At 44.4% G+C, this 25,406-nt stretch overlaps 1 protein-coding gene across 2 annotated transcripts; it reads right to left on the bottom strand.

Annotated features, from left to right (window-relative positions):
* Positions 1–19,746: 19,746 nt before the first annotated feature.
* CLDND1 (claudin domain containing 1) lies at positions 19,747–23,278 on the bottom strand. Of its 2 annotated transcripts, none has more exons than XM_062512563.1 (4): positions 22,879–23,278; positions 21,575–21,682; positions 21,051–21,188; positions 19,747–20,953 (listed from the first exon to the last, which is right to left on the bottom strand). In XM_062512563.1, the coding sequence occupies exons 1-4, from the start codon at positions 23,249–23,251 to the stop codon at positions 20,733–20,735; spliced, it is 840 nt and encodes a 279-aa protein (XP_062368547.1). In that variant the 5' UTR covers positions 23,252–23,278; the 3' UTR covers positions 19,747–20,732. The 2 variants fall into 2 exon arrangements, with proteins under 2 accessions (XP_062368547.1, XP_062368554.1); XM_062512570.1 differs by having other exon boundaries at positions 21,575–21,676.
* Positions 23,279–25,406: the final 2,128 nt, after the last annotated feature.

Here is a 25,406-nt window from a genome sequence, read left to right as displayed (position 1 = left end):
TTTCCTTCTGCCTTTTTTCCCAACATACCATTTCCACCTACAATGGCATAAATAGCTTGGAGACTCACACTGGTAACTGTCTCCAGCCTCAGGCAGCAAGAGACACAGAAAAGTGCTTTTTTACTGAAGCCTTCCATTTATAACAGTAAACAGTGGGTCCTGCTTAAATCAGGGAGCATTTGGGAGCTCTGAGTCTTCCACTTTTAAGAGGCAGGGCAATTAGAGAATTCCTGAAGGAAAGAGGATGTATATTACGTCTGCTCCATTATTCAGATTGTAAATTAGGATGCATCAAGTGTACTTGAATAATGTCTCCTATGTTTGTTATCTCAGTATATAAAGAATAAGTCAATAATGGGCTAAATTTTAGGTGGTGTTGCTTCTCCTGCAGGAAATGGGAGATCATCCCCTGAAGAAACTACTATGATGGTTCACTATCAGCTTTCCTGTAGCCCTTCTGAAGGCTGGCCATGAGCTCAAGTTTACTGCTATAGACTTACCAAAAGAAACACTGGATAGCAAAGGTTTAGCTGCTCTCTTTTCTTGACATCAACCAATGCTACATATGGCAAGTGAAACCATGACAGCAAGCTTTTAGTCATTCCTGCAATCCATCTGCAGTTCATCAGACCAGGATTTTGTTAACCTACATGGAGACACACAGTTAATCTTATATTAATTAAAGTACTCTAGAAATTCCTCTTCGTTATTTCCATAATCACAGTCTGAATTATCAAGCCCAAGCTCAAATACTGTACTTCAGACAGTGGATATCCTTCCACAAGTGCTTCAAAACCTCTCTTTCTATAGATATATACACATCTGCACCAACATTTATAGTCACTACTGCTACCTTGTTCTGTTATGTGACTCACCACCTCTGCTGCTTTGGAAATTGCTGTTTTCTGAGTTCCACATTGGGTATATTAAAAGGTTTTGTGGGAAAAAAAGACAATGAAAAAACATCAGGACAGTGAAAAGAGCTTCACCCTTCAGGAAGAGGAGAGTAGATGGCTCTGCAATTTGTTCAGCTGGTACACAGTGCTCTGGGCTGGTCACTGTAGTCACCTGTAGGTTTGTGGTTTTTACCTGTCTGGCCAGCCCCTAGATGAGGGAACGCTGCCTGTATTACATCTCCTCTTCAGGCTTTTTTCTTGTAGCAGGTAAATGACCACATTTGCAGTCCTAGTGCTAGTCCTCTCCTCCCTTACATGACAAGAGTTTATCAGATCAAATTCCATACCTCTGTGCCCAAGGACAGATTTGGTGAGGGCTGGATGCTGCTGTGCTCTGATTGCTGAAGAAGTTAGTGCCTTGTGCCTTGAGACACAGCAAGGAACTGCCAACACAGGAAGCCCTCAGCCTCATGGAGATCTCAATTCTCAGTCAAGCTGCCTCTTTTATATTCAGCAAATAATTCAGGTGAGACATTTTGATCATGACTTCATGTAGCCTTTTGCTTACAGGTATAGGAAATTTTCAACCTCTACCTTGCTCTTTTGTCTCTTTCTTAAAATAGACATAGTACTTACAGAACATTTAAGATTGCACTGAAGGACACAGTATATTTATAATATTAAGTGCTAATGTATGATTAGAATGCTGTTGGTTGTGAGGTGGTGGTATGAAATAAGAGGCTGTGCCTCATGAAATGTCTTATCACATCATGGATGCCAGGTCATCACTTGGGAGTTCAGGAGTTTACCCAGTTCCCAGCATACCAAGAAAACTGCCTGCAGTAAGAATGTCTGAACAGTTCACAGAAAAAAGATCTGCAAGATAAATTGGGTAAATTGATGTAGGGTGTGTGGCCTTCTAGGCTGGGTAGCAAAGAGTAGGTCAACTCCAGATAGCCCTAGTTAAAATGGCTCTGTTCTACTTCAGCACATTTTCTCACAGTCTAGACACTCCCCTTCCCACTTCATTCCATTGTGTATTTTGTCTCTTTTTGCATCTTGTTCCTTGCATCCCTGTATATCCCACTGGACATCAAGTACCTGATCTCTATCAGTCATATTTGCGCAGTAAGCAGCATCCATCTGTGCCTGAAGGTATTCTTGTAATTCTGAACAGCTCTGATATGTGTTGCAATCAGATCCTGAACTTTCTGACATAAGATTTATTGAAGGTTTCCTTATCTTCATAAGCAAAGCTATACTGGATACTCAATCCATTTGGGATGTATGAGAAGATGAAGCTTTTCTCTCAGCAGAAGAATGAGTGCGAACATTGGTAAAGCTTGTGCCAGCTCTTTGCCTACTCAGTTTCTCTCTGGCTTCTGCCTGGAAATTAGCTCAGGGGGCAACTCCATCAATATTTACTCCTATTTCTGTTGGATTGTGGATACAGATTTTTTTGGTTCTCAAACTCTCCTGCTGGGCAGGCAGTGTATTTACAGTGTGACAAGAGCTCCAAACGTGGGCTTCTTTGTGGAAACTTTCTGTCCATCACTCCAACCTGTTGAGGTCTGCACAGCTCTCTGGGGTACTGGCCACTCTTCCCAGCTTTATGTCATCAGTGAACTTGCTGAGGAGGCCTTCACCCAAGTAACTGATGGAGAAGTTAAACAATACTAGGCCCAGTATCTGGGGACACCACTAGTGATCTCCAATTAGACCCTGCACCACTTATTACAACCCTCTGGGATCTGCTGTTCATCCAATTCAATCCACCCCACTGTGCCCTCATCCAGTCCACACTCCGAGTTTGCCTATGAGGACACTTGTGAGAGACAGTGTCAAAAGCCTTGCTGAAGTCAAGGTGGACAATATCCACTGCTTCCCCCCCATCCACCCAGCTGACTTCTGCATTGTAGAACAACACAATCAGGTTGATGAAGCATGATTTACCTCTAGTGGATCCATGCTGACTACTCCTGATCTTCTTATCCACGTGAATAGAGTTGTCTCCAGAGTGAGGCGTTCCATTACCTTGCCAGGGATCGAGGCACTGGTCAGTTGGTTTCTTGACTTTATGCACTTCAGTACAAGAATTCTGTCTATTTGCCAATTTCTTCTATTACTTTAGAAATGCAATTTATTGTAGGGTTTTTTTCTTCAAACAGGATTTCATCAAGCTCTGCTGGACTGAGTGACACAAGCAGTCTAATTCTTGGAGTAACTTATCCAGAAGATGTTACCTATTTTGTTTCCAAAACATTAAATTTTTCTCCAGTTTTGCTAGAGAAAAGACAAAATCACATGCATACTCTTCCACTAGCAATTGTTTTGTCTGTAGATCTACTGAGGGCATCACTTGCCACTTGTTTATATACATCCATCAATCAGAACATATTTTTCAGTAATCACTATATTCCCTGATATTTTAACTTTTATATTTTCTTTGGCATTGCAGTTTTGCTTTCCCTGGCAGAGCACTAGTTAGGCCACAGTTTAGTTTAAATTTGGCTTGGCAAGTTTGCTATCCTCTCTTGCACAGCGCTGAGCATGTCATCACACTTTCCAATCACTGCCAAGTTATGTATTTGATGCTTTGTTTACTGTTCATACAGAGAGCACTTTTTCTGAGTCTACTGCCGAAATAATTTTTGCTTATCAGCTTATGTTCCTGCTAGATATGACCAAAATATTGTTTTCTGAGTCACATCTTATTTTCTTTGAAAGAAAAGATTTCTCTCATTTTCTTCTCTGCAGACCTTTTCTTGCTACAATTCCTGTACTTGGCTAGTAAAAGAAGATTTCTGAATTTGCATTTCTTACTACCTATGTGTGGTAAGAAGCGCCAAGACTGATATTTTGCCCATAGCTGTAACTATGTGCTTGTGTGTTTACTTTGACTTGCATATTCAGAGCTTCACTGTGAAATTTGCTCACTTGTCTCTGTACCATCCTACAGAGCTTTAACTGGAAGCCTGATATTAACAGGCTTTGTGAAAAAGTAGGGATTGGAAATGTTCAACTGGCTGACTGTCTTGGTTTGAAAGACAGGTGTTTGCCAAGGAAAGCAGAAGCTTCCCCTTGGACTGAAAAAAAATTGTGATTCTTCCGATTATTATAATTTTGGAATTAAGAGAGCTCTCAGGCAAAGATATGGGGGTAGGAATAACAGTTCTTTACTAGTATATCTAACACAACAAACAAGAACAACAACAGCTATGAAATTACCCACAAACAGAACAGTAACTCAGTCCCAGTATTTTTTGGCTGCAGGCACCTTTTCCCTGAGCTGCAGTTCCCGGTGCTGGGGGCGGGCGGGTCCCGCAGAGCTGCAGGAGGGCTGGGGGTGGTGGCAGCGCTGTCCCAGGGGGAGAGAGGGAGATGGAGAGAGAGCTCTCTGCTCACTGTGTTGGTCCGATGCTCAGCAGAGTGCTGGATGGTGGTAGTTCACAGCGAGAAGACAGCCAGGCAGGGCCCGATGGTGGTTTCCCGACGCTGGGATGGCAGAGATGGAGGACAGGCAGCGATCGTCCTTCTCGTCCGAACTCCGCGGGGAAAATGGGCCGAGGCCCAGCCTTCCGCTTCCTCTTCTGGCTGTTTGAATCTCGCGGGGCTTCCCTCTTCCCTCCCGTCCCCTCCCCCTTGTCACCAGGGCCCAGTCAACAGGTATCTTAGCATGACAATAGGGAAAATTCCACAGAGGGAAAAAGGGAAAGAAACCAACCCCCAACATTATCCACCCCGAATTTTCCCCTACCATCATGCCAGATCAAATGAAAATCTTCAAATTATAGATATCCATACAGTTACAGATACAGGCACAGTATTGTAGGTAGTTCACCCTAAAACAAGGTCTCCTTGGGGTATGCATCTGGTCATTCCATCCCTTTGCATGATCCACCAGGTACACCCGGGCCCTTGAGCAAAAACCACCCCCCGAACTGGATTGTCTTTGCTGGAGGCAGGGTTCACCCAAACAATTTTTCCTAGCATACCTCTCATATGCACCACTGGAACCTTGTCCCCATCTGGTGTTCTCAAGGGCTCAGACTGGGCAGGGCCTGCTCGATTAGTGGAACCTCGGGTGTTCACTAACCATGTGGCCTTTGGTAGATTCATCTCCCAGTTTTTGAAAGTCCCCCCACCCAGTGCCTTCAAGGTGGTTTTAAGCAATCCATTGCACCGTTCCACTTTCCCAGCCGCTGGTGCGTGATAAGGAATGTGGTACACCCACTCGATGCCGTGTTCTCTGGCCCAGGTGCTTATGAGGCTGTTCTTGAAATGAGTCCCATTGTCTGACTCAATTCTCTCAGGGGTACCATGTCTCCAAAGGACTTGTTTTTCCAGGCCCAGGATGGTGTTGCGGGCAGTGGCATGAGGCACAGGGTAGGTCTCCAACCATCCAGTGGTGGCTTCCACCATGGTCAGCACGTAGCGCTTGCCTTGGCGTGTCTGAGGCAGTGTGATGTAGTCAATCTGCCAGGCCTCCCCATACTTATATTTGGACCACCGCCCCCCATACCAGAGGGGCTTCACTCGCTTGGCTTGCTTGATGGCAGCACACGTCTCACAGTCATGGATAACGTGGGAAATACTGTCCATGGTGAGATCCACCCCTCGGTCTCGTGCCCACTTATAGGTAGCATCTCTGCCTTGGTGACCTGAGGCATCGTGGGCCCATCGAGCCAGGAACAACTCTCCCTTGTGTTGCCAGTCTAAGTCTATCTGTGACACCTCTATCCTTGCAGCCTGATCTACTTGCTCATTGTGTTGGTGCTCCTCATTAGCCCGACTCTTGGGGACATGGGCATCTACATGACGGACCTTTACGGGTAGCTTCTCTACCCGACTGGCAATGTCTTTCCACTCATCAGCAGCCCAGATTGGTTTTCCCCTACGTTGCCAGTTAGCTTTTTTCCATCTTTCCAGCCAGCCCCACAGAGCATTGGCTACCATCCACGAATCCGTGTAAAGGTAGAGCTTTGGCCACTTCTCTCTTTCAGCAATGTCCAGGGCCAGCTGAACGGCTTTGAGTTCAGCAAGTTGACTTGATCCACCTTCTCCTTCAGTAGCTTGTGCAACCTGTCGTGTGGGGCTCCATACGGCTGCTTTCCACTTCCGGTTCATCCCCACGATGCAACAGGAACCGTCAGTGAAAAGAGCGTAGCGAGTTTCATCTGCTGGCAGTTGGTTGTATGGCGGGGCTTCATCAGCCCGGGTCACTTGTTCTTGCTCCTCTTCATCGGCAAGACCAAAATTTTCACCTTCTGGCCAGTTTGTAATTATTTCCAAAATCCCAGGGCAATTTGGGTTTCCGATACGGGCGCACTGTGTGTGATGAGGGCAATCCACTTGCTCCATGTGGCATTGGTGGCGTGGTGGGTAGAGGGGACCTTCCCTTTAAACATCCACCCCAGCACTGGTAGTCGGGGTGCCAGGGGGAGCTGTGCTTCTGTGCCAATCACCTCTGAGGCAGCTTGAACTCCTTCATAAGCAGCCAAGATTTCCTTCTCTGTTGGGGTGTAGTTGGCATCAGACCCTCTGTAACTTCGGCTCCAGAATCCCAGAGGTCGGCCTCGGGTCTCACCAGGTACCTTCTGCCAAAGGCTCCAGGACAAGCCCTTGTTCCCGGCTGCAGAGTAGAGCACATTCTTCACCTCTGGTCCCGTCCTGACTGGGCCGAGGGCTACAGCATGAGCGATCTCCTGCTTGATCTGGGCAAAGGCTTGCTGCTGCTCAGGGCCCCAGTGGAATTCGTTCTTCTTCCGGGTGACCAGGTAGAGAGGGCTCACAATCTGGCTGTACTCAGGAATGTGCATTCTCCAAAAGCCTATGGCACCTAGGAAAGCTTGTGTTTCCTTCTTGTTGGTTGGTGGAGACATCGCGGTGATCTTATTGATGACCTCAGTGGGGATTTGGCGCTGCCCGTCTTGCCACTTTACTCCCAGGAACTGGATCTCTCGGGCAGGACCTTTGACTTTGCTCCTCTTGATGGCAAAACCGGCTCCCAGCAGAATCTGGATGATCTTCTCTCCTTTCTCAAATACTTCCATTGCCGTGTTCCCCCACACAATGATGTCATCGATCTATTGCAGATGTTCTGGAGCTTCACCCTTTTCCAGTGCAGCCTGGATCAGTCCATGGCAGATGGTGGGGCTGTGTTTCCACCCCTGGGGCAGTCAGTTCCAGGTGTACTGCACGCCCCTCCAGGTGAAAGCAAACTGAGGCTTGCACTCTGCTGCCAGAGGAATGGACAAAAATGCATTGGCAATGTCAATGGTGGCGTACCACTTTGCTGCCTTGGACTCCAGCTCGTACTGGAGTTCCAGCATGTCCGGCATGGCAGCGCTCAGCGGTGGAGTCTCTTCATTCAATGCACGATAGTCCACAGTCAATCTCCATTCTCCGTCAGACTTACGCACAGGCCAGATGGGGCTGTTGAAGGGTGAGTGGGTTTTGCTGACTATCCCTTGGCCCTCCAGCTCACGGATCATCTTGTGGATGGGGATCACGGCATCTCGATTTGTCCTGTACTGCCGGTGGTGCACTGTGGAGGTGGCAATTGGCACTTGCTGCTCCTTCACCTTCAGGAGTCCCACTGCAGATGGGTTCTCTGACAGTCCAAGCAAGGTGTTCAATTGCTTAATGTTTTCTGCCTCTACAGCAGCTATTCCAAAAGCCCACCTGAGTCCCTTTTGGGTCTTGTAATAGCCATTCCTGAGGAAGTCTATGCCTAGAATACACGGTGCCTCTGAGCCAGTCACAATTGGATGCTTCTGCCACTCTTTCCCAGTCAGGCTCACCTCAGCCTCCAGCAAACTCAATTCCTGTGATCCCCCTGTCACCCCAGCAATAGAAACATGCTCCTCCCCCACATGTTCTGATGGTATTAGGGTGACCTGTGAACCAGTGTCAACTAATGCCCTATGTTTTTGTGGCTCTGATGTGCCAGGCCATCGGATCCACACCGTCCAAAAAACCCGGTTTTCCCGTGCCTCTCCCTGGCTAGAGGCAGGGCCCCTCTAGCACTGGTTATTAATTCCTTCCTGGGCATACATGTTGGAGGTTCCCTCAAGGGGATCTGACAAATCATCCTCCATTTTGTAATACCCTGCATCTTGGTTATGGGAAGTTGAGGCTACCTTCACTTTAGTGGAGCTCTTTTGGTTAGTGTTTCCCTCCCTGAGCTGACACACCCATGCTGCCAGGGCAGAAGTGGGCTTCCCACCCCACCTCCTCATGTCTTCCCCATGGTCACGCAGAAAGAACCACAGGTCAGCTTGTGGGGTGTATCCTCTCTCCCTAGCTGGGGGACGTTGGGCTCTAACTCTGGGATCTGTGACTCGCACTGGTGCTGCATTGACCTTCCTCATCTCCTCCCTCACCCCTCTTATCTCCTCCTTGAACTCCTCTCTGAGTTCCCTAATCACAGCAGAGACCTGAGCCTGCATTGGGCCATTCATTATACTCTCAAAATTTCTGAGCTTATTGGCAACAGAACCCAGTGTCTCGTGGTTGGTGTCAGCATTAATGGCTGCAATGAATGTGGTGTATTGAGATGGCCCCAGGTGTGCGAGATTTCACAACATCTGCCCTGTGCACCTGACCTTGTCGGGGTCATTGTCATGTTGTCCACCCCTCCCAAAGAGTACCTCCAGTATTGCTACTTCTCTCAGCTGTTGGATCCCCTCCTCAGCGGTCTTCCAGCGCATTCTATGGTGGTGCTCCTGCATTCTCTCTCTATGGACAAACCTCTCTCTTACACTCATTAAAAGCCGCTCCCAGAGGGAAAGGGGGCCTGGTTCCCTTACGAATATGTGATCCACACCTGAGTCCTGGGTCAGGGGTCCCAAATTCCTTGCCTCAGTACCATCCAGCTGCACACCTGTACCCATAAGGTCCCAGACCCGCAGTAACCACGTTGTAAAAGCCTCATGGCCCCTTCGTACAAAATCTTTACGCAGATTACGGAGACTCTCGTATGACAGGGACTCTGTGACGATCTCAACCTCTGGCTCCCCTGCTGGTTGTGAGGGCCCTGCTTTCTGATCATTATTATCTAGGTGCTTTGTTTTCACCTTAGACTTTCTAGTTTCCACGGGGGCAACTGCTGCTGGCTGTGAGTGCCCTTGCAGTTCAGCTGGAGCCTGGAGAGATGTCACATTTGTGGGTTCCACTGCTGCACCATCAGGTTCTCCCTCTTTAAGGCAGAGGGAGAGTTTCTCAAGAGCTGGGGAAAGGTACTCCTTCAGCATTTGGCCCATTTCCTTCACTAGAAACCCCACCCACTCTGGATGGTTCCTTTCTGAGGTGAGCTCTGAGGCAGAAGCAGGCTCAGGGGCAACATCCTTAACCTCTGGGCAGAATCCTTAGTCTCTGGGGCAGGGGCAGGGTCAGGCTCTGGGACAGAATCCTTAGTCTCTGGGGCAGAGCCAGGCTCTGGGGCAGGGCCAGGCTCTGGGGAAGAATCCCTATTCCTTGGGGGACGTATCAGGGTTGTCATCCAAGTCAATCTCCCCTCATCTCGGAATGTTAAATAGAACAGGTTTACAAGGCCTATTAGCAATGTCAGCCACTGTATGATATCATTACTGCTTAGAAGAGATTTGAATCCCTCAAAAGCTGGTGGAGCAGACCCAAAAAACTGTGTAAGGGGTTGGGACAAAATTTTCCCTGGTGTCATATCCTCACAGTATGTACCATTATTAAAGTAGCCCCAAAAACATACAGTTAGAGTGTGATAGCTCCGAATCCATGTGCCCACCTTCCAGAGGAAGTTAAAAATCCATGAATTTCTCCCGCTATCAGCCCACAAAAGGAACTGGATAATAGTTACAGCAGCCTGAGTTATAGGACCCATGTTCAAGTAAGGGATTGCAAATGGGAGAGATAAAGCTGTGGCCACATGGAGCCCAAACCACGGTAAGCTGGACAACATGATGCCACCTAACACAAAACTGAGGTAACTCAAGAACTGTTATTCCTTTTTCACCCTTTTCTCTCAATGCCCTCGGGCCCCACGTTGGGTGGCCAAAATCTGTCTTGGTTTGAAAGACAGGTGTTTGCTAAGGAAAGCAGAAGCTTCCCTTTGGACTGAAAAACAAAATGTGATTCTTCCGATTATTATAATTTTGGAATTAAGAGAGCTCTCAGGCAAAGATATGGGGGTAGGAATAACAGTTCTTTACTAGTATATCTAACACAACAAACAAGAACAACAACAGCTATGAAATTACCCACAAACAGAACAGTAACTCAGTCCCAGTGTTTTTTGGCTGCAGGCACCTTTTCCCTGAGCTGCAGTTCCCGGTGCTGGGGGTGGGCGGGTCCCACAGAGCTGCAGGAGGGCTGGGGGTGATGGCAGCGCTGTCCCAGGGGGAGAGAGAGATGGAGAGAGAGCTCTCTGCTCACTGTGTTGGTCCGATGCTCAGCAGAGTGCTGGATGGTGGTAGTTCACAGCGAGAAGACAGCCGGGTAGGGTCCGATAGTGGTTTCCCGACGCTGGGATGGCAGAGATGGAGGACAGGCAGCGATCGTCCTTCTCGTCCGAACTCCGCGGGGAAAATGGGCCGAGGCCCAGCCTTCCGCTTCCTCTTCTGGCTGTTTGAATCTCGCGGGGCTTCCCTCTTCCCTCCCGTCCCCTCCCCCTTGTCACCAGGGCCCAGTCAACAGGTATCTTAGCATGACAATGGGGAAAATTCCATAGAGGGAAAAAGGGAAAGAAACCAACCCCCAACACTGACACTTTCTCTTCATCTAATATTTTTCTATGTCTTCACAGGATGATGCCCCAGACAAAGTAAATTTGTGAACCTTGAAGTAGTCTGACATTCTATAAAGCATCATAATCCTAGAGATTAAAAATTGATGCAGCTACCTTACTAAGATTTTTTTTTTGCCTCAAAAAAAAAGAAAACCTCAAAGCAAAGCAAACCCCATTAGCTGAAAGCCACAATGTGGTTTCAAAACAAATTCCCTATACCACAGAGTCTAGGCAAGCAACAAAGTTCCAAAGTCCCTACTTATTGTTTCTATAAGTGTAGGGCAAAATATGTTGAAACAAAATTAACATCTAACACTAAAAATGTTAAAAGTTTATTTAAAACTCTAAAGTTTTACCCTCTGGTTTTACCAGAGTTGAATTCACAGCATTTCTTTCTAAGTTTTGAATACAAGACCTATTACATCAGCATCATAGACCCGAAGTGCCCAACACTTTGTGGCACTGAGATGCTGGAAACTCTCTTCAAATTTCATTATTTCCAGTTGGACCAGCTCTTCTCTCTATGGGCTTACCTGCTCATGATTTTAATGTTTTCCTCTTTTTTTTTAAATTTTGTCACTATGAGAAGATTTGTGTAGCTTTCGATAACAACTGGAAACAGTTCAAAGGACTCATCTGAGTGAAGTCAATCACACATTAGAAAGAATTTTCATTAAAAAATAGAGACACAGTACAAAGAGGAGCTCAAGAATGAAGCACACGATGACTTCAGATAGGGCAGAATCTCTTGTTCGAAGAACAGTATGATGAGAAACAAGTTATTTTCTATTTGAAAGAGAATTCTGCCTTAGAAATCTGTAACAAAGAAATGTTGCTTAAAAACATCATTTCCAGAGTAAATTCCAAAGAAGTTTGTTGGGAAACTGCTGATGTGTACTGATGAGAACAAGCTGAAGAATATTATGTCAGAACAGATATGACTGTGTCACTAGTATAAAGCTGTTTGCTTTCCTGCAAGGCCAGAAGGAATATCAGCTTTATAATTAGCAGTTCAGACTTATTTTCTAAATTTTCCTTCTGTCTAGTCCTCTATCACCTCTGATTTCTGATGATTTTCTTTGATCACTTTCAGCCTGACTCGGGATAACAAACATCAGAAAGACATCTCACTGCATATCAAACATCTGCCCTTATTCTGCTATTTATGACAAATTTTTAATGTAAGTCCCTATGAATTACTCTAGCAATGTTTGAGAGACAGCAGTTCTGGGCTACAAGTAACATGCGTGGTCTCATTTCAGCCTTACAGGAAATGCCATAAATGGCACAGGAATATGGTGAGATTGTATAATGTAGAGTCAAATAGAGCTGCTTCATTTACAGTGACAGACTTTCTTAGAATGCTGCACCAAGGTTCTGAACAGTTATGTTTCAGTTACTGTGAATTTTACAGACCAAATCTGCAAGGCATCACTCAAATGTCTGCAGGATTTCAAGGCTAGTCTTTTGCTTGTTCTAAATCCAGGAGAGCAAACCCCAGTGCATTTCTTTCATGTTCTGCAAAATCACCTAAAAAAGTCTAGATACCTAATACCTCTTATTCATCAAATAACAGTGACATCAGGGATTAAAAAAGAAGGGTAAGATAACCACATACTGTCATCTAGACAAAAGGATTATTCTGCTTAGAACATCTTAGTAAGCACTCACATGCCATCCTCAATAGAAGCACCAACAGTGTCCCTGTCCTCCATGAGGTTCCTTTACAAGAAACAGAACCAGTATTTCAGCATCTCTGGCTTGAATTGGCCAATAAATTCTAAAGGGAAAGGAAGGACAACATAATAAATACATAGACATCATAGTTGCCTCTGGTTTGTCTCACTGAGCAACTAGACTAAATAAGCCCCAAATTAAACACATCTCAAACAAATACAACAAACTAAGATTTTAGGAAACACCTATGTAAGTGACTTTTTGGAATACATCTTGAGACAGTGTCTCAGGTACAATAAGTGATTGCATCTTCATCAAATTTCACAACACTCATTTGAAGGTCCATGTTCCATTATTGGTTTTGGTATTTGCATTTCACAAATAATTCTGTGACAGAATAAAGTAAGTCTCACAGAAATTATGTCTTTCTCTCTAACACTCAGTAGATGAGCTCTTGGCTAGATGACACAGCTTCCTTAAGATGCCTTGGATGAGGAACAATGTGGGGCTGAAAGGACAAAGAATCATCCACCCAGAACCAAGCATGCCAAGACAGATGTTTTTTTTCTGTCCATTAGCTTAGTGCTCCTCTATTACAGACTGGTTACCTTCTGTCCTCTCACTAGTGGATGTGGACAACTCCCAGCAATTGTCTGTATTAATTTCCTTTATAAAAAATGTCACTTGGCCCACCCAAAAAGTCCTTCCTTCCCCAGCTTGTAGGTTATGGTTTCTAAAAGTTCTAGAGATGCTGTTCACTCCTTTTAGAATACCCCCAGCTATTCACAGCTTCAAGACACAATGACAGTTAAGGCTGAACATGGTCAAGTTAAGAACAATTATTTTCTGCATCTTTTACGCATATCCCAATTCACTATGCCCCAGAATAGGGAATCTACAGGAAACATCATCCGTGTCTGAAATTCAACTTTCTGGATCTTCATTTTCAATGACTTTCTTAATCTACTTCTCACGCTTCAGCTCACCCTCATAATTATTCATTAAGTTGGGGAGCTTGAAATCTTGTGACATCTTTGTTGAAAACATTCCTTTCCAATGAGAAGATAAAGGTGACTCCTATAACTTCTACAAATTCTACCAGTTAATCTAAAAATTACCTTAAATAGAGGAAAAGCCCAAGATAAACATATGATACAGCCACTGAAAAATGGGGGGTAAAATCCCTTCTGTCTATAGCTGTAGACCAGAATCTTTGCATTGCCATACCACTATGGCAATTTTCTCTAGCACTCCTTCAGTTGATCTCTGTTTCCCTGGCAGCCTGTTGAACATCAACAATGCCCATTGATCAAGAAGCTATCAGCTGCCTGCTGGCATCTCCTGGGGTGAAAATGACTCAGGGCAGGGAGAGTAACAAAATCAGAGAGCCCAGATTGTACAGTACAAATCTTTTACTGCAAATTAAGATCTTATTTCTCATTGTGTAAACACTGGATGCAGAGAGTTTAAACTGTAAACTCAGCACCTGGCAGAGCAGAGCCAACAGCATCCAGGCCATGTTAAATTGAGTGCCAGTGACTGTAGCTGCCTACCCTAACATGTCCCACTGTCTCACATTTCCAATTAGCTGGTTTTAGGCTTCCAGATGCACCCACTTCCAGTTGAGTGTGGAATGGGGATGTGGACAGATTTAAGGTCCTCCAAGGATGGCCCAAAGTGCCTCTGAAGTGAGTAGCTAGTTTATTTATTGTGGTGAAATGGAGAGAACAGGGAGGGGCAAATCAGTGAGGGGACATTCAGGAGCTGGGAAAAAGAAGCAAGGAGACACAGAAGGGGAATAACAAGTTTGCCACCTGGATGATGCCACTCCTATCAGCTCACTAAGGCAGCTGAAGGTAAAGCACACTTATCTGTTGCAAAACTCCTCTCCACACAATGCTGCACACTTTCTTATGCTCCCAGCAGAAGACAGCCCTGGCTGCTCCAGCCTCTCTTTCAACCCCTGGCTTGTGCACAGGGGAAATCCCAGAGCATGGTCCATGCTGTCCATCCCTCACCCCACCGATACAGCTGTCCCAGCTGTTCCTCAGCAGGTCTGTGGTGGTTCAAGTAGAATGTTGAAGCTGCTCCAGAACCTGGAACACACTCTTCAGAACCACATTTCCCACTGCAGCCTGAGCCAGTTCAGCAGCTTCTCCTGCCTCACCTCTGAGTTCTGCACTGGGACAATGGGGTGCCTCTGCCAGCAGCATCGTGCTACTGACACCCGCTTGTGACACCCATAGTATCTGTGGATGGGTAACCACTTAACCACTTCCCAGAACTCCAAGACCTTTACTGAACCCGAGCAGTCCCAGCACTGGGCAGACACAGTGATTGATTCTACACCACTGCTGCTGTTGTTTTGTGTGGAAGTAAACATCAAAGTGCAAATCAAGGCTAGCTGATTGACTGGGTCCCTTCAGCACAACACAAAAGGAATCTATTTGCAAAAGAAACTACTGCTACAGCCCCAGAAAGGATTCAGAAGGCATATGTGATTTGTGGGCAAGAACCCCACTCCTTTCTTAATCAAAGCAATTTTGTGAGGGCTGGAGAAATTACTTTAGTAAAGTCACTGGGACCGCAGAATCACCCATACAAGCAGTTTGTTTAAATTAGGGCATTAGCAGTGGGTAAGGGAGCACTGTCCACTGCAGGGCTGAGACCCAGGAAGGATTTGGAAAGGCTGTGGAACCAGCTCTCCAGCATCTGCTATCTAAATCACCAGCATGCAGGAAGGCTCAGGTAGAGTTGAGGCACCACAAAAAATTAGCACCTACTCTGCACTGCCAGTCCAGCACACTCCTGCTATCACCCAGCCAGTGCTCCAAAACCCATCAACTCAGTGATCAACTGGTGGATTGAATCAACAATGAAATCAACATTAGTGTAAACACTTCAGGTGGCCACCTTTGGTGCTCTTGCATGTTTGTCTGAAAATGAAAAAGGTTCTCAGGAAATTCACATGGAAACCATTTAATGTAAAAAGGTATTGATTGTCACGGTCACTTAGCCAACAGCATCAGCTACCTGGCTCTGTAGAGAAATACCCCAAAAAATCAAATCACCTAAAGGTGCAAGCTGTACTTGGCCTCAGAGCATGAAAAAAGCCCAAAATTCACTGCAGTGCTGACTCTACAGCTCAGTCCAAGAGTACAAATACTGATGGCACATGGCAGTTGGACACTGCTGGGACAGGCTCTCACCACACTCACATGACACAGAGCAAAGGACAGCCAATACTAACACAGCCAATGCAACTCCCCACAGCTGACCTTCCGGGGGCAGGAAGATATGAAAAATAAAATATTCTAAAACACTTTAATGTAAGAGAGACTTTAAAAGAGGCACATGAAAGATGTGAGAAAGGTGGGGAAAAGACTGTTAAAAAATTCCTAACTTTTTTGAAAGATGATTCTGATTTAATAACAATTCTCAATAAACAAAACATTCTAGCTTTCTTCAGGATTTCCAGCCTTCACCTCAAGAAACCTAATGCAAAAGAGATGCTTGGATCCCCTGCAAAACTCAGCCATTTTCTTTACCCTTGTCTGTACACAGCAAGCATGGAGCAGAGACATCTGACCCTCATTACTCTAATCTGAGGAATAAATAAAACACTGCCCCTGTGGCTATTTTTAAAAGGGCTAAATTTAGATGGAAGGAGGAGACAAAGGAGTGGAATATATGATTACTTTCAGGGTTTTTTCAGTCCTCATTGGTTTGTACAAAGGCTTGGCATGTATCAGTAGGCAAACAAGTGCTTGTTAAGTGTTGATTTTGCATATGGCTGTTATTGCCATTATCCAGACACCTATGCAATCTTCCAGTTATGGAGGATCCACTCTTCAACTGCTGTACATCTGAACCATCACCTCAACAAAGGGTTCCTTTGGCACTCTGCAGTCCTGAAAGACATAGTTTAAAAACACAGGGCAATATTCTACAGCAATAGGAAAGTTAAGAGCAAGCATTGATCCTTTCCTATTTCAAACCAGTTTATGAAGTTCTACAGCACAAACTCTAGCTATTCTTGAGGAAATGAGAAAAAAAAGCTGCTTCAAGATGTTATCCTCTCAGTTGAGACACACAATCCCCTCAAGTGGGAAATACACACAAACAGGGGTGGATAGTCAATCTGAGATGCAATGATAAGCTGCTGACATTTCAGAATTTTCCTTTGAATAACAGGTGCTTGCTGAGTATACACAATGCTAGAAAGTGAGAAGGTGCTTTTCAGACGTCATTGCCTTGAATCACAGAACAACACCGCAAGAGACTGAACTGCAGGACGGTACATAACTTGGTGCCAGCCCTACATGGCAAAAATCAGAACAAAACAAAACAAAAAAGCCCCACCCAAATTCCAAACATCTTTCTCAAAAAAATACTTCAGAGCATTTTAGATGAGGAGAGAGGAGGCATTCATTAACACCATAGCAAAAAGACTGCAACATACTTGCTTAGAGGAAGGGATCACCAGGCCAGCATGATCCAGAAGGAAAACCAGATCAAGACACAGTTTCTGGCATGACAAGATTTAAAAGGACCTCTTGGGTCATCCCAGACTCTTCAGCCACTTGTACCCAAAATATATCATTACTTTTCTATGTGGCAAACTGTCCTCCTTAGACAACAAACCAGTATTTTGTGTCTGCTCTATACTGCTTTTGATTTCCTTACTTTTTTATTAAAGTAAGGAAATGGGATTGACTATTCTGTTTTCAGCCACCTCTAGTACCAACACGACCTGTCCTTACAGACACAGTAATAAACCCCCTCTTTGCAGCTTCATTGATCAGTCCCTTCTCAGAACTGCTGGAGCACGGGAATAGAATGGGAAAAACATCCATTTGAAGAAAAAAATAAGAGGCTGCTACCTCGACTAAAAACTTTATTGATTTGTGAAGCTTTCTGCTAGTCCTGCTTTCCCAGAAGTTTCAGAGAGTCGGCAGGAAAACAAACCCAAGCCTGTCACGAAGAAGCTATGTCATACAGTGGCATGTTTGAAATGCAGCTTGCTGAGCTCAGATTTGGGGGACAGAACCTTTAGGAAGTTCTCATAAGCACAAGAGGACAATTCACCCATTTAAGTTGCCACACTGTGAGTGGTGCAGGAGCAGCAGCTGGCTTTTGCTATCCTGGCTACACAATACCACATGGGGAGTTCATGCTGGAGTCCTGGGAGCTTGCTTCCATGTAGTGCCAAGAGTCCTCAGTTCTTATGCTCATTTCAGATTCCTCTTGTTTCTCCTTTTCCTTTGATGTCCCTCCTATTCACTTTCACCATCCCATACAACAGTGTTAGAGGTGTCTGCCATTTACCCTTCCATTTTCCCTTTCCAGACACACAATAGCCCCTTTTTTCACCTATTTTCAGCTGACTGTATCTGCCCCATCCTGACCTTCAGCACTGAACCAGTATCAGCAAACACATTCCATGGCCAGACCACAAAAGACTGAGGAATACAAAGACAGCCTTTTATCCTCCTGAGTTGAAGCAATTCTTGCTTTTTTGAGCAAGGGTGTCTGCATTTGCACACATGTATGTGACCACAAACATACACACATGCCTCAAGTTCCTCTTGAACAGAGCCTCTGAACAAGGCATGAGGCTTTGTCAGTGTGAAGGGCCTGTGTCACACACCCTGCGTCTCTCCGTATTTTTTAGTTACTGTGCTTAATCACCTCTTTTACAGAATTACTCCGTCCTCAGTATTTCCTCTGTTCTGTCGTCCAATGCCATTTATTGAGCCTGAGCCAGCAGTCCAAGAACTCTTCTTGCTCCCTTTTGCTTACCTTGAGCAAAACACACAGGTAGAAAGCAAGACAGCAATACAGATCCACCACCTCAAAGAGGGCCACCCCTCTTTCTGGGTGAGATTTGCATCTCACCAAGATCCACTCTGATGAAGAAATCTTTACACAAGGGTAAAACAGAAAATAACCCCCAGCAAATCTGAAAAGCGTCCCTCATTTTAGTTAAAATGGTCCAAATCAAGGATCAATTAAAGCTTTTTTCCTACTTTTCTGGGCAGAGAAAACCAGAAACATTTGTCTCAGGCACAGACACAAGCAATCTTAGTTTTGCTTGTATTTAAAATGATGAAGAAAGAAACTGACAGCACCTCTAACATCCACTTTTCTCCCTACAACAATTCTGGAAGCAAGAAAGCCAACATTTGAAAACTGAGATTTACACTTCAGAAAAGTAACTGTCCCAGACAAGAGTGAGGGCACGGGATTTCCACTGCTCAGATTAAAATCACACAATACAATTCTGTGCCAGCTCCTGAAAATAAAAAAAAACAAAACCGTAAACTGTACTAGATAAAATCAGCAGCAATGTTTCCTCTCAAACTGCAGAATAGCAACTTCAGTCCTTTCGACCCAAGCTGAGGCTTCCTGCCCTAGTAATTCCAGCAAATAAGGAACATGACAAGCTAAGCAGTTAGGCCTTATCTACCTAAGTCAGGATAATTACTCTGAAAAAGCACCTATCAGTACAGAACAGGCAGCACAGATTTTCATTTACTCTCAAGTAAAATACCACACCCCCTCTCATGAGGTTACAGCTGGCTCAGACATTGTAGGGAAGGGAAGAGACTGTTTAAGGAAGAAAAATCAAAAATTACTCAACAGCAGGAGAAGGAGGATTATCTTGAATGGCTTGCAATTGCTTTTTCAGTGATTCTTGTTTTCATCATCATCTTTGTTTTACTTTGAAAAGGCTCCAATGATGATAATAAAAGAACCCTATCACACACCTGAGGAAAAAAAATAAGTTAGGCAAGCAGTTATACCTCATCTCCAGGGAAATCATGACTAGGGTTGTTGGCTGACTCAACAAATACAGCTTGGGTAGAAACACCCACTAGGAAAAAAAAACCAAAAAGGTACAGTAGAAGAACAGCCATGAGTTAAAAATGCCCCTTTCTGTGTCATTCTCATCAACCAGTATCCCACAGAATCCTTGCTACCACTTGTTTTGTCAGGAAATATTTCTCCTAAGGCATACTTCTTTTATTAAGCCTGGAGTAAAGAAACAAGGTGAGTTAAGGCCTCAGAATTAAACAGTTCCGTCTTGGAACATTGTTTTCTAGATATAACATGTCACTCAGTCTGGTTAGAGTTGCAGTGATTGAGAGTAAATATAACATTTTTGAATTTAGAAATTACAGGATGTTGTGACCACCATTGATAAGCAGGAGAAAATTTAAAGTTAGCAGGAGCTCAAAAATTTAATTTTAAAAATCTGATCTAACAGCATTGTTTCTGGTGACATTTCCATGAAAACAGAAAGTGATCTAGACACTAGTTCTTCTTTCCCCAAGTAAAATCCACTCTAGATCCTTCCCTCACCCTCCCATCAGATTCACACAATGCTGAAAAGTTCAGAGTCTTTATTATTACTATTATTATTTAATTTAAACAAAATGGGAAAAGAGCAGCACCTTTTAAAAAAACCCTGTTGTGTGCTATACAGGATAAACAGGTGAGGTTTAAAAAGAGTTAAGTTCATATATGTACATGTACACACATACACTAAACCAAATTAAAACCAAAATACTTGTGAGGAGGTAATTTTCAATAAGAAAGAAGAAAGCCTTATTCCACATCAAGCAAAAGCACCACAAATTAAGATAGAGTACACACTCACATGTAGTGCAGATACCAAATTAGCCTGGGTCCTGAAAGCACTGGAGCTACAGCAGGACAGTGCTCCATGAGGGCCATCTTATCCCACTCCTTGGAAGAAGCAAGTGCGAAGTGTGCCTTCAGGAAGGTGTGCTGTACAGACACTACTACAGCTGCCTGCTCTGCCTCCAGCAGTTCTGGCAGATGCCACAAAACTAGTGACAGGAGACCCAGAGCTGAGCTACAGACTGATTTAGTTACAGTATTTCCATAACAGAGGTTTCTGAATTCCCTCATGTCTCTTGGGTGCTCCCTGTTAGGTACTGCCTGCTTCAGTCACACAGCAGACAGCTCTTGATTATGTATAATTTGCACACTGATGTTCCCATTCCTGCATACCTGCACCTTTTCTTGTTTCTCTTCCACCCCACAACACCACTTCTATTTCCTCCAGGCTGACCAGGCAATAAAAGAACAAAGGGGCACATAAGGGGAACTGCCACCAACCAAATGTAGCTTAAAAAATAATAACAATTCTTAAAAAAAAAAATTAAAAACCTGTTTACATCTGCAGACTTCTGGCAGGCTTTGGTCATTTAGCCCAGAGGTCTTCATCTTCAGGGCCTGCAGGCTAAACTGTCTTGACTGGCAAGAAGCATGCAGTACATGATAAAATTCTGACTAAAAGAAAAAAGTAATAAGGGCTGAGGGAGAAGACGCTCTAACATGGAAAGCCCAGACTGCAGTAGCAGCACTTATGCCACACGGTAGGCTTTCAGGAGAGTGAATTCCTTCCTGTTGGTGCGAGCTGCCCAGATGAAAAGAGCAGCTGCCATGAACTGCAAAGGTGCTGACACACAGGCGAGGCAGAAGGACCAGCCGAATTCACCCCTCACATCCTCTGGCAGAGGCAGCTTCCTATGGAGCAGCTCAATCCCAGCTACATAGCAGCCAACGAGGCCCAGTGTACACAGCCCTGGGGAAGGAAGCAGCAAAGCACAATGAGCTCACCCACAGAACGAGTGCTCCAGGGGTACTCTTGAACTTCTGGAGGAGGATGGCAGGACACTTACCTGCTAGGAAATGCAGGACTCCAGTGGCAATGGCCGGGTAAAGGCTTCGACAGGCACAAGCACAGAGCCCAATCAGAGCCCCAAAGCACATGAGGCCGATGCTGACAAAGGGCAGAAGAAACTGCAGTCGCCAGAGGTCTGCATGTGAAAGAAACACACAAGTCTAGTTTGCTGAAGATGGGCTGGAAAAGGATCTTCTTTCACCATCTTACATTCCCTTCTACCCTGCTGTTTCTGCTTCATCAGATAGTTTACACAGTCAAAAAGGACCAAAGATTCCATTGAAACAAAAAGAACCAAATTTGTTAACTCACAAATCCCTGTAATGCATTCATAGGCAAAACCCTTGCTAACACATCTATGCCTTCCTTCTAAACTTTGACCTACTGCATGTGCAACTGTAAAAAACAATAAATGGTGAGCAAGACCAAGAAAAGACATAAGCTTTCTTCACTAGTGACTGAATTTGAGAAAAAAACTTTAAAATTCTACTTGTTTATCTGCCAGAAATGAAAAAGACTTACAAGTCCGATTCAAATCTGTGCCACTGTTGTGATTTCCAGGCTCTATGTACTTTTCGACAAACTGATCAGAGAGGGAAAAACTGATGCAGTTTGTAGTCATATCTGTTTCTGGGGGTGGAAAAAAAGAAAAAGTTGCCATTAGGTGTCTCCCCTCAACCCATCTTCCCCCCTTTCAAATCCTCCTTTCCCCATGAGTTGAGTTAGCAAGCTCCTCAGAGCTCCATTTGTAGAAAAAAAATTACCTCTCCAAACAAATCTGTAGATGTTTTCCTACGGTGTAGTTGGCACAATGTGTCTGTTATGAGGTACCACACTAAGGGATAACATTTCAACATCCAGAATCTTCAAGCTTCCCTGCTTTATCCACAGAGAATTATGCCATGTGTAACAGATTGGCAAAGAAATGTGGTGGTATATGATGCTCGACTGTATTGTCATATACTCTTGAGCTCAGGGTCCCTTAACTAAGGTGTGCTTATCTCCATATGCAGAATGTGATCTCATACTAACAGTTAAATCAAAAATGGGACAGAAAGGTCTATTTAAAGAACATGAAGGATTTGCTTCTTTACACTAAGTTTCTAGCTCAGATTTTACTTTGAGAATACTATTGAGCAGAAATGGGATAAGTGTCTTCCAAAACAAGTATTTTCATGAGAGGGGAAAAAAAAAAGTACTTCATGTATGTTTTTTTCTCCACAAAATGCAGTTTGAAAGTACATCATTAAGAGGGTTCAAAATGAAGGAGTTCACACATACAGTAAGTACCCAAAATTGATTTTGAAGCAATTAATTGTTTACCACACACAATCCCCCAGTGATTTAAAAAAATAATGCAAACATTTCACTCGATATCCATTCAAGGAATCCAAGGTGTGCTGATGCAATGATGGGATATTTGTGATGTGAACAAAGTGAATGACTAGCTAAAAGGAATGAGTGCCTTCTTGATAGTGTCTTTATTCAACTGGTGGATCCCAGGATCTGTCCTAAAAACACAGTAACTGGTTGAGCAACTATAAATGGAACCCCAACTGGACAGCTGAGGAAAAACAAAAATCAAGCTTGTAAGACTAATTTTGGATCACGTATCATGTGTCAAAACCAGAAACAATGACAGCCACAGATCATTTTGTCCCTTGCTTCTTTAAAAATCTGGACTGTCTTTATTAAAAATCCAACCAGCCAAAACAAAAGCTAGAAATAAGCCTTCTGAAGGAACTAAGTGGCATGAGTCTGTTCTAAGGAAGTTAACACACAGCACCCCAGGGAAGCTAGCGAAGTGATAATTGCTCTGGAGATACCTGGTGGGCTGTACCAGTGAGAGTTTTTGGGTACAGTGATGCACCTCCGCCACAATCCAACCGTGCCATTGCACCGGAAGAGCGCATCTGTGTACGTCTTCTCATCTGCATCTTTGCTGACAAACTCCTCCCAGATGCTTCTCCCAGCTTCACTAACATTCTCAGCTGGGGACAGGGTGTGGTACTCATACCAGAAGTCGGTGCCAATGGAGGCTGCCATGTAGATGGTGGAGATGAGGCTGAGAACACAGGCGATCACCAGCGCTGTAGCAAACCGGTTATCCATCATGTCGCCCTCGGTGGGAACACAGGGACAAGTGAGCAACGCTTGTGGAAGTACAGTGTTATCCCAGCAGTGCCATACCTGTGACATCAGTCTCCTTCTGCAAGGTATCCTCAGGATTTGCATGCCTTCCTTTTTCCACCTGCTAGAACTAAAGCAACACTGAGCAAATCTATAGTGCTGGCCAGCATCCACTGGATCTGTGAGTTCCAAGTAGGGATAATATCCTGGAGAGTGTGCTCTCCTAGCCATACTGTACTGGCTGCTTGCCTTGAAGCAGCAACTGACAGAACAATACCAACTTGTCCCCAAAGCAGATGACGTAGCTCACTGCCGTTAGATTGTAAGGGAACATCAGAGACTCCATCCATAACACCTAGGAAGTAGACTTAGCTTTCCTTAAGAGATTATCAAGGGTAGATGTTATTTTTAGCCTGCTACCCCATATGGTTTTCACAGCTTGTGTTTACAGCAAAGATAAGAACCACAGGCTGCTCACAAAGGGCAGCCATGCCAAGGTGCTGGAACACCTGTGGGAAGAGAGAAATGTATCTAGCCACTAGAGACAGAACATGAAGGAAGCACTGGAAGACAAGTTTTGAAATTATGATAAATGCTGCAATAATGCCACAATATATACTGTGGTATTTTTGAAGACATAGAACAATGCAGAGGGGTGCCCTGCTCCATGGGACCAATGTGACAAAACTGAAAGGCCATCCCATGCTCCCACAAGGACTTTGCGCTGTGTCCCTCCCTTAGGGGTCATTTATGCCCTTCTTTGTGGGGTCGTGCTCCCAAATGGCATAGATTCAGGGTCAAAGGAGGCATGGGGGAAATACAAATATCACACAGGCTTATGACAATACCATGACTTGAATGAGTTACTGATCATTAATATAAAAAATGTTTTGTGGCTGCAGTATACCAGAGGACTCCTCTCAGATGCCAGTTGCTCTCATGTGCTGTGCTTGATTAAATTTATATATTATTATGAATCAGGCTTGAGGCACTTGCCAGAAAAAAAAAAATTGTAACTAGCTCAGCAGCTGGAGGTAGGCTGGTGGCAGGAGCTACTATCTAATCAGCTCTTATCTCTTGCTTGCTCTACCTCCCTTCTCCCACACACTTTGATAAAAATATTTTGGCCTACTTTCTTTGCAACTGAAGGAAACACAACTGGAAACAGCAAGTGCCTTGAACCTCAACATTCACAAGGAAAAAACAGTGAAGTGCTTCAAGTCAGACTTGTCAGTAAGAAATTATGAACTAAGAAACAAGCTGCAAATTAAAGAAAGGAATATCAAAGGCATCCATGTTTGCTGTTAACAATACCATTCTTATTTCTTTTCCTCTCCATCTGCTGCTCTATTTACCTGAAACTGGCTAACAAGAAGGAAAGGTAATGTGCTCCCATATAATTTCCTACAGTTCATTTCCATATTAAATGAGGCACACTTTCTGCAATATCCATCCTTGAACTGCATCCTTAGTGATGAGAAAGAATAGAACTGATTCGCTGTGAACTGACAAAAAACACCCATTTAAAATACTGCAAAGTTTGCATACCACAACTGTACTTAAATAAAAATCTACAAGCTGTGAACTTTTATAAGATAATAGAAATATTGAGATGGAGAATACATCATATCCAGGTTTATTTATGTGGAAAACATAGAATCAAGCCCAGATTTGGAAGCAAATTCTCTGTGCAGTCTTTAATTCCTGCACACTTCCACTCTCCTTCAATATCCCAGCATCTTGCTCCAGGTACATAGGATATGAGACAGGGAGTGCAAGTTGCTGTATAGATATGACCTCACCACTCAGCCCTACTGAGGTAAGTGAGGGATCCCCACCCCTTCACACATTGCCCCCGATGCAAACAGGCTAGTGGCACCTGCAGGGCCAAAGCTCTTGCTCAGCTGAGCTACGAGCTGACCAGATCACTCTCAGAGCAAGCAGCAGAACAGGCTGCAGAGTAGGCTGGTCTGGATTTTCCACTATATTGCAATCACACTTACTGCAAGAGGAACCCTCTGTAACAGACTCCTCTCTTTAGGAATGGCTCTCTCTGGGTGGAAGGATCACAACAAACCACAAGCTCCATCCTCAGAGTAGTGTCTGGTGAAAAAGAATGCAACCAGGACATTATTGGGCCTCTGATCTGCTGTCATTACCTTTCAATATAAATCCTGACAATGACAAAGCTGTATCAACTTCATACCTAACACAGAGAAAGAAA

This window comes from Cinclus cinclus, chromosome 2, assembly GCF_963662255.1.
Source record: "Cinclus cinclus chromosome 2, bCinCin1.1, whole genome shotgun sequence".
Lineage (NCBI taxonomy): Eukaryota > Metazoa > Chordata > Aves > Passeriformes > Cinclidae > Cinclus > Cinclus cinclus.
Note: the sequence above shows the minus strand (reverse complement) of the source record. Positions and strands in the feature narration are given on the sequence as shown.

Coding starts and splice junctions, on each gene's coding strand:
- CLDND1 (XM_062512563.1), bottom strand. CDS start 23,251: ATGTCACAGGTATGGCACTGCTGGGATAACACTGTACTTCCACAAGCG. Junction 21,189..21,574: donor CACAGATTTGAATCGGACTT/GTAAGTCTTTTT, acceptor TTTCACATGCAG/ACCTCTGGCGACTGCAGTTT. Junction 20,954..21,050: donor AGTCCTGCATTTCCTAGCAG/GTAAGTGTCCTG, acceptor TTCCTTCCCCAG/GGCTGTGTACACTGGGCCTC.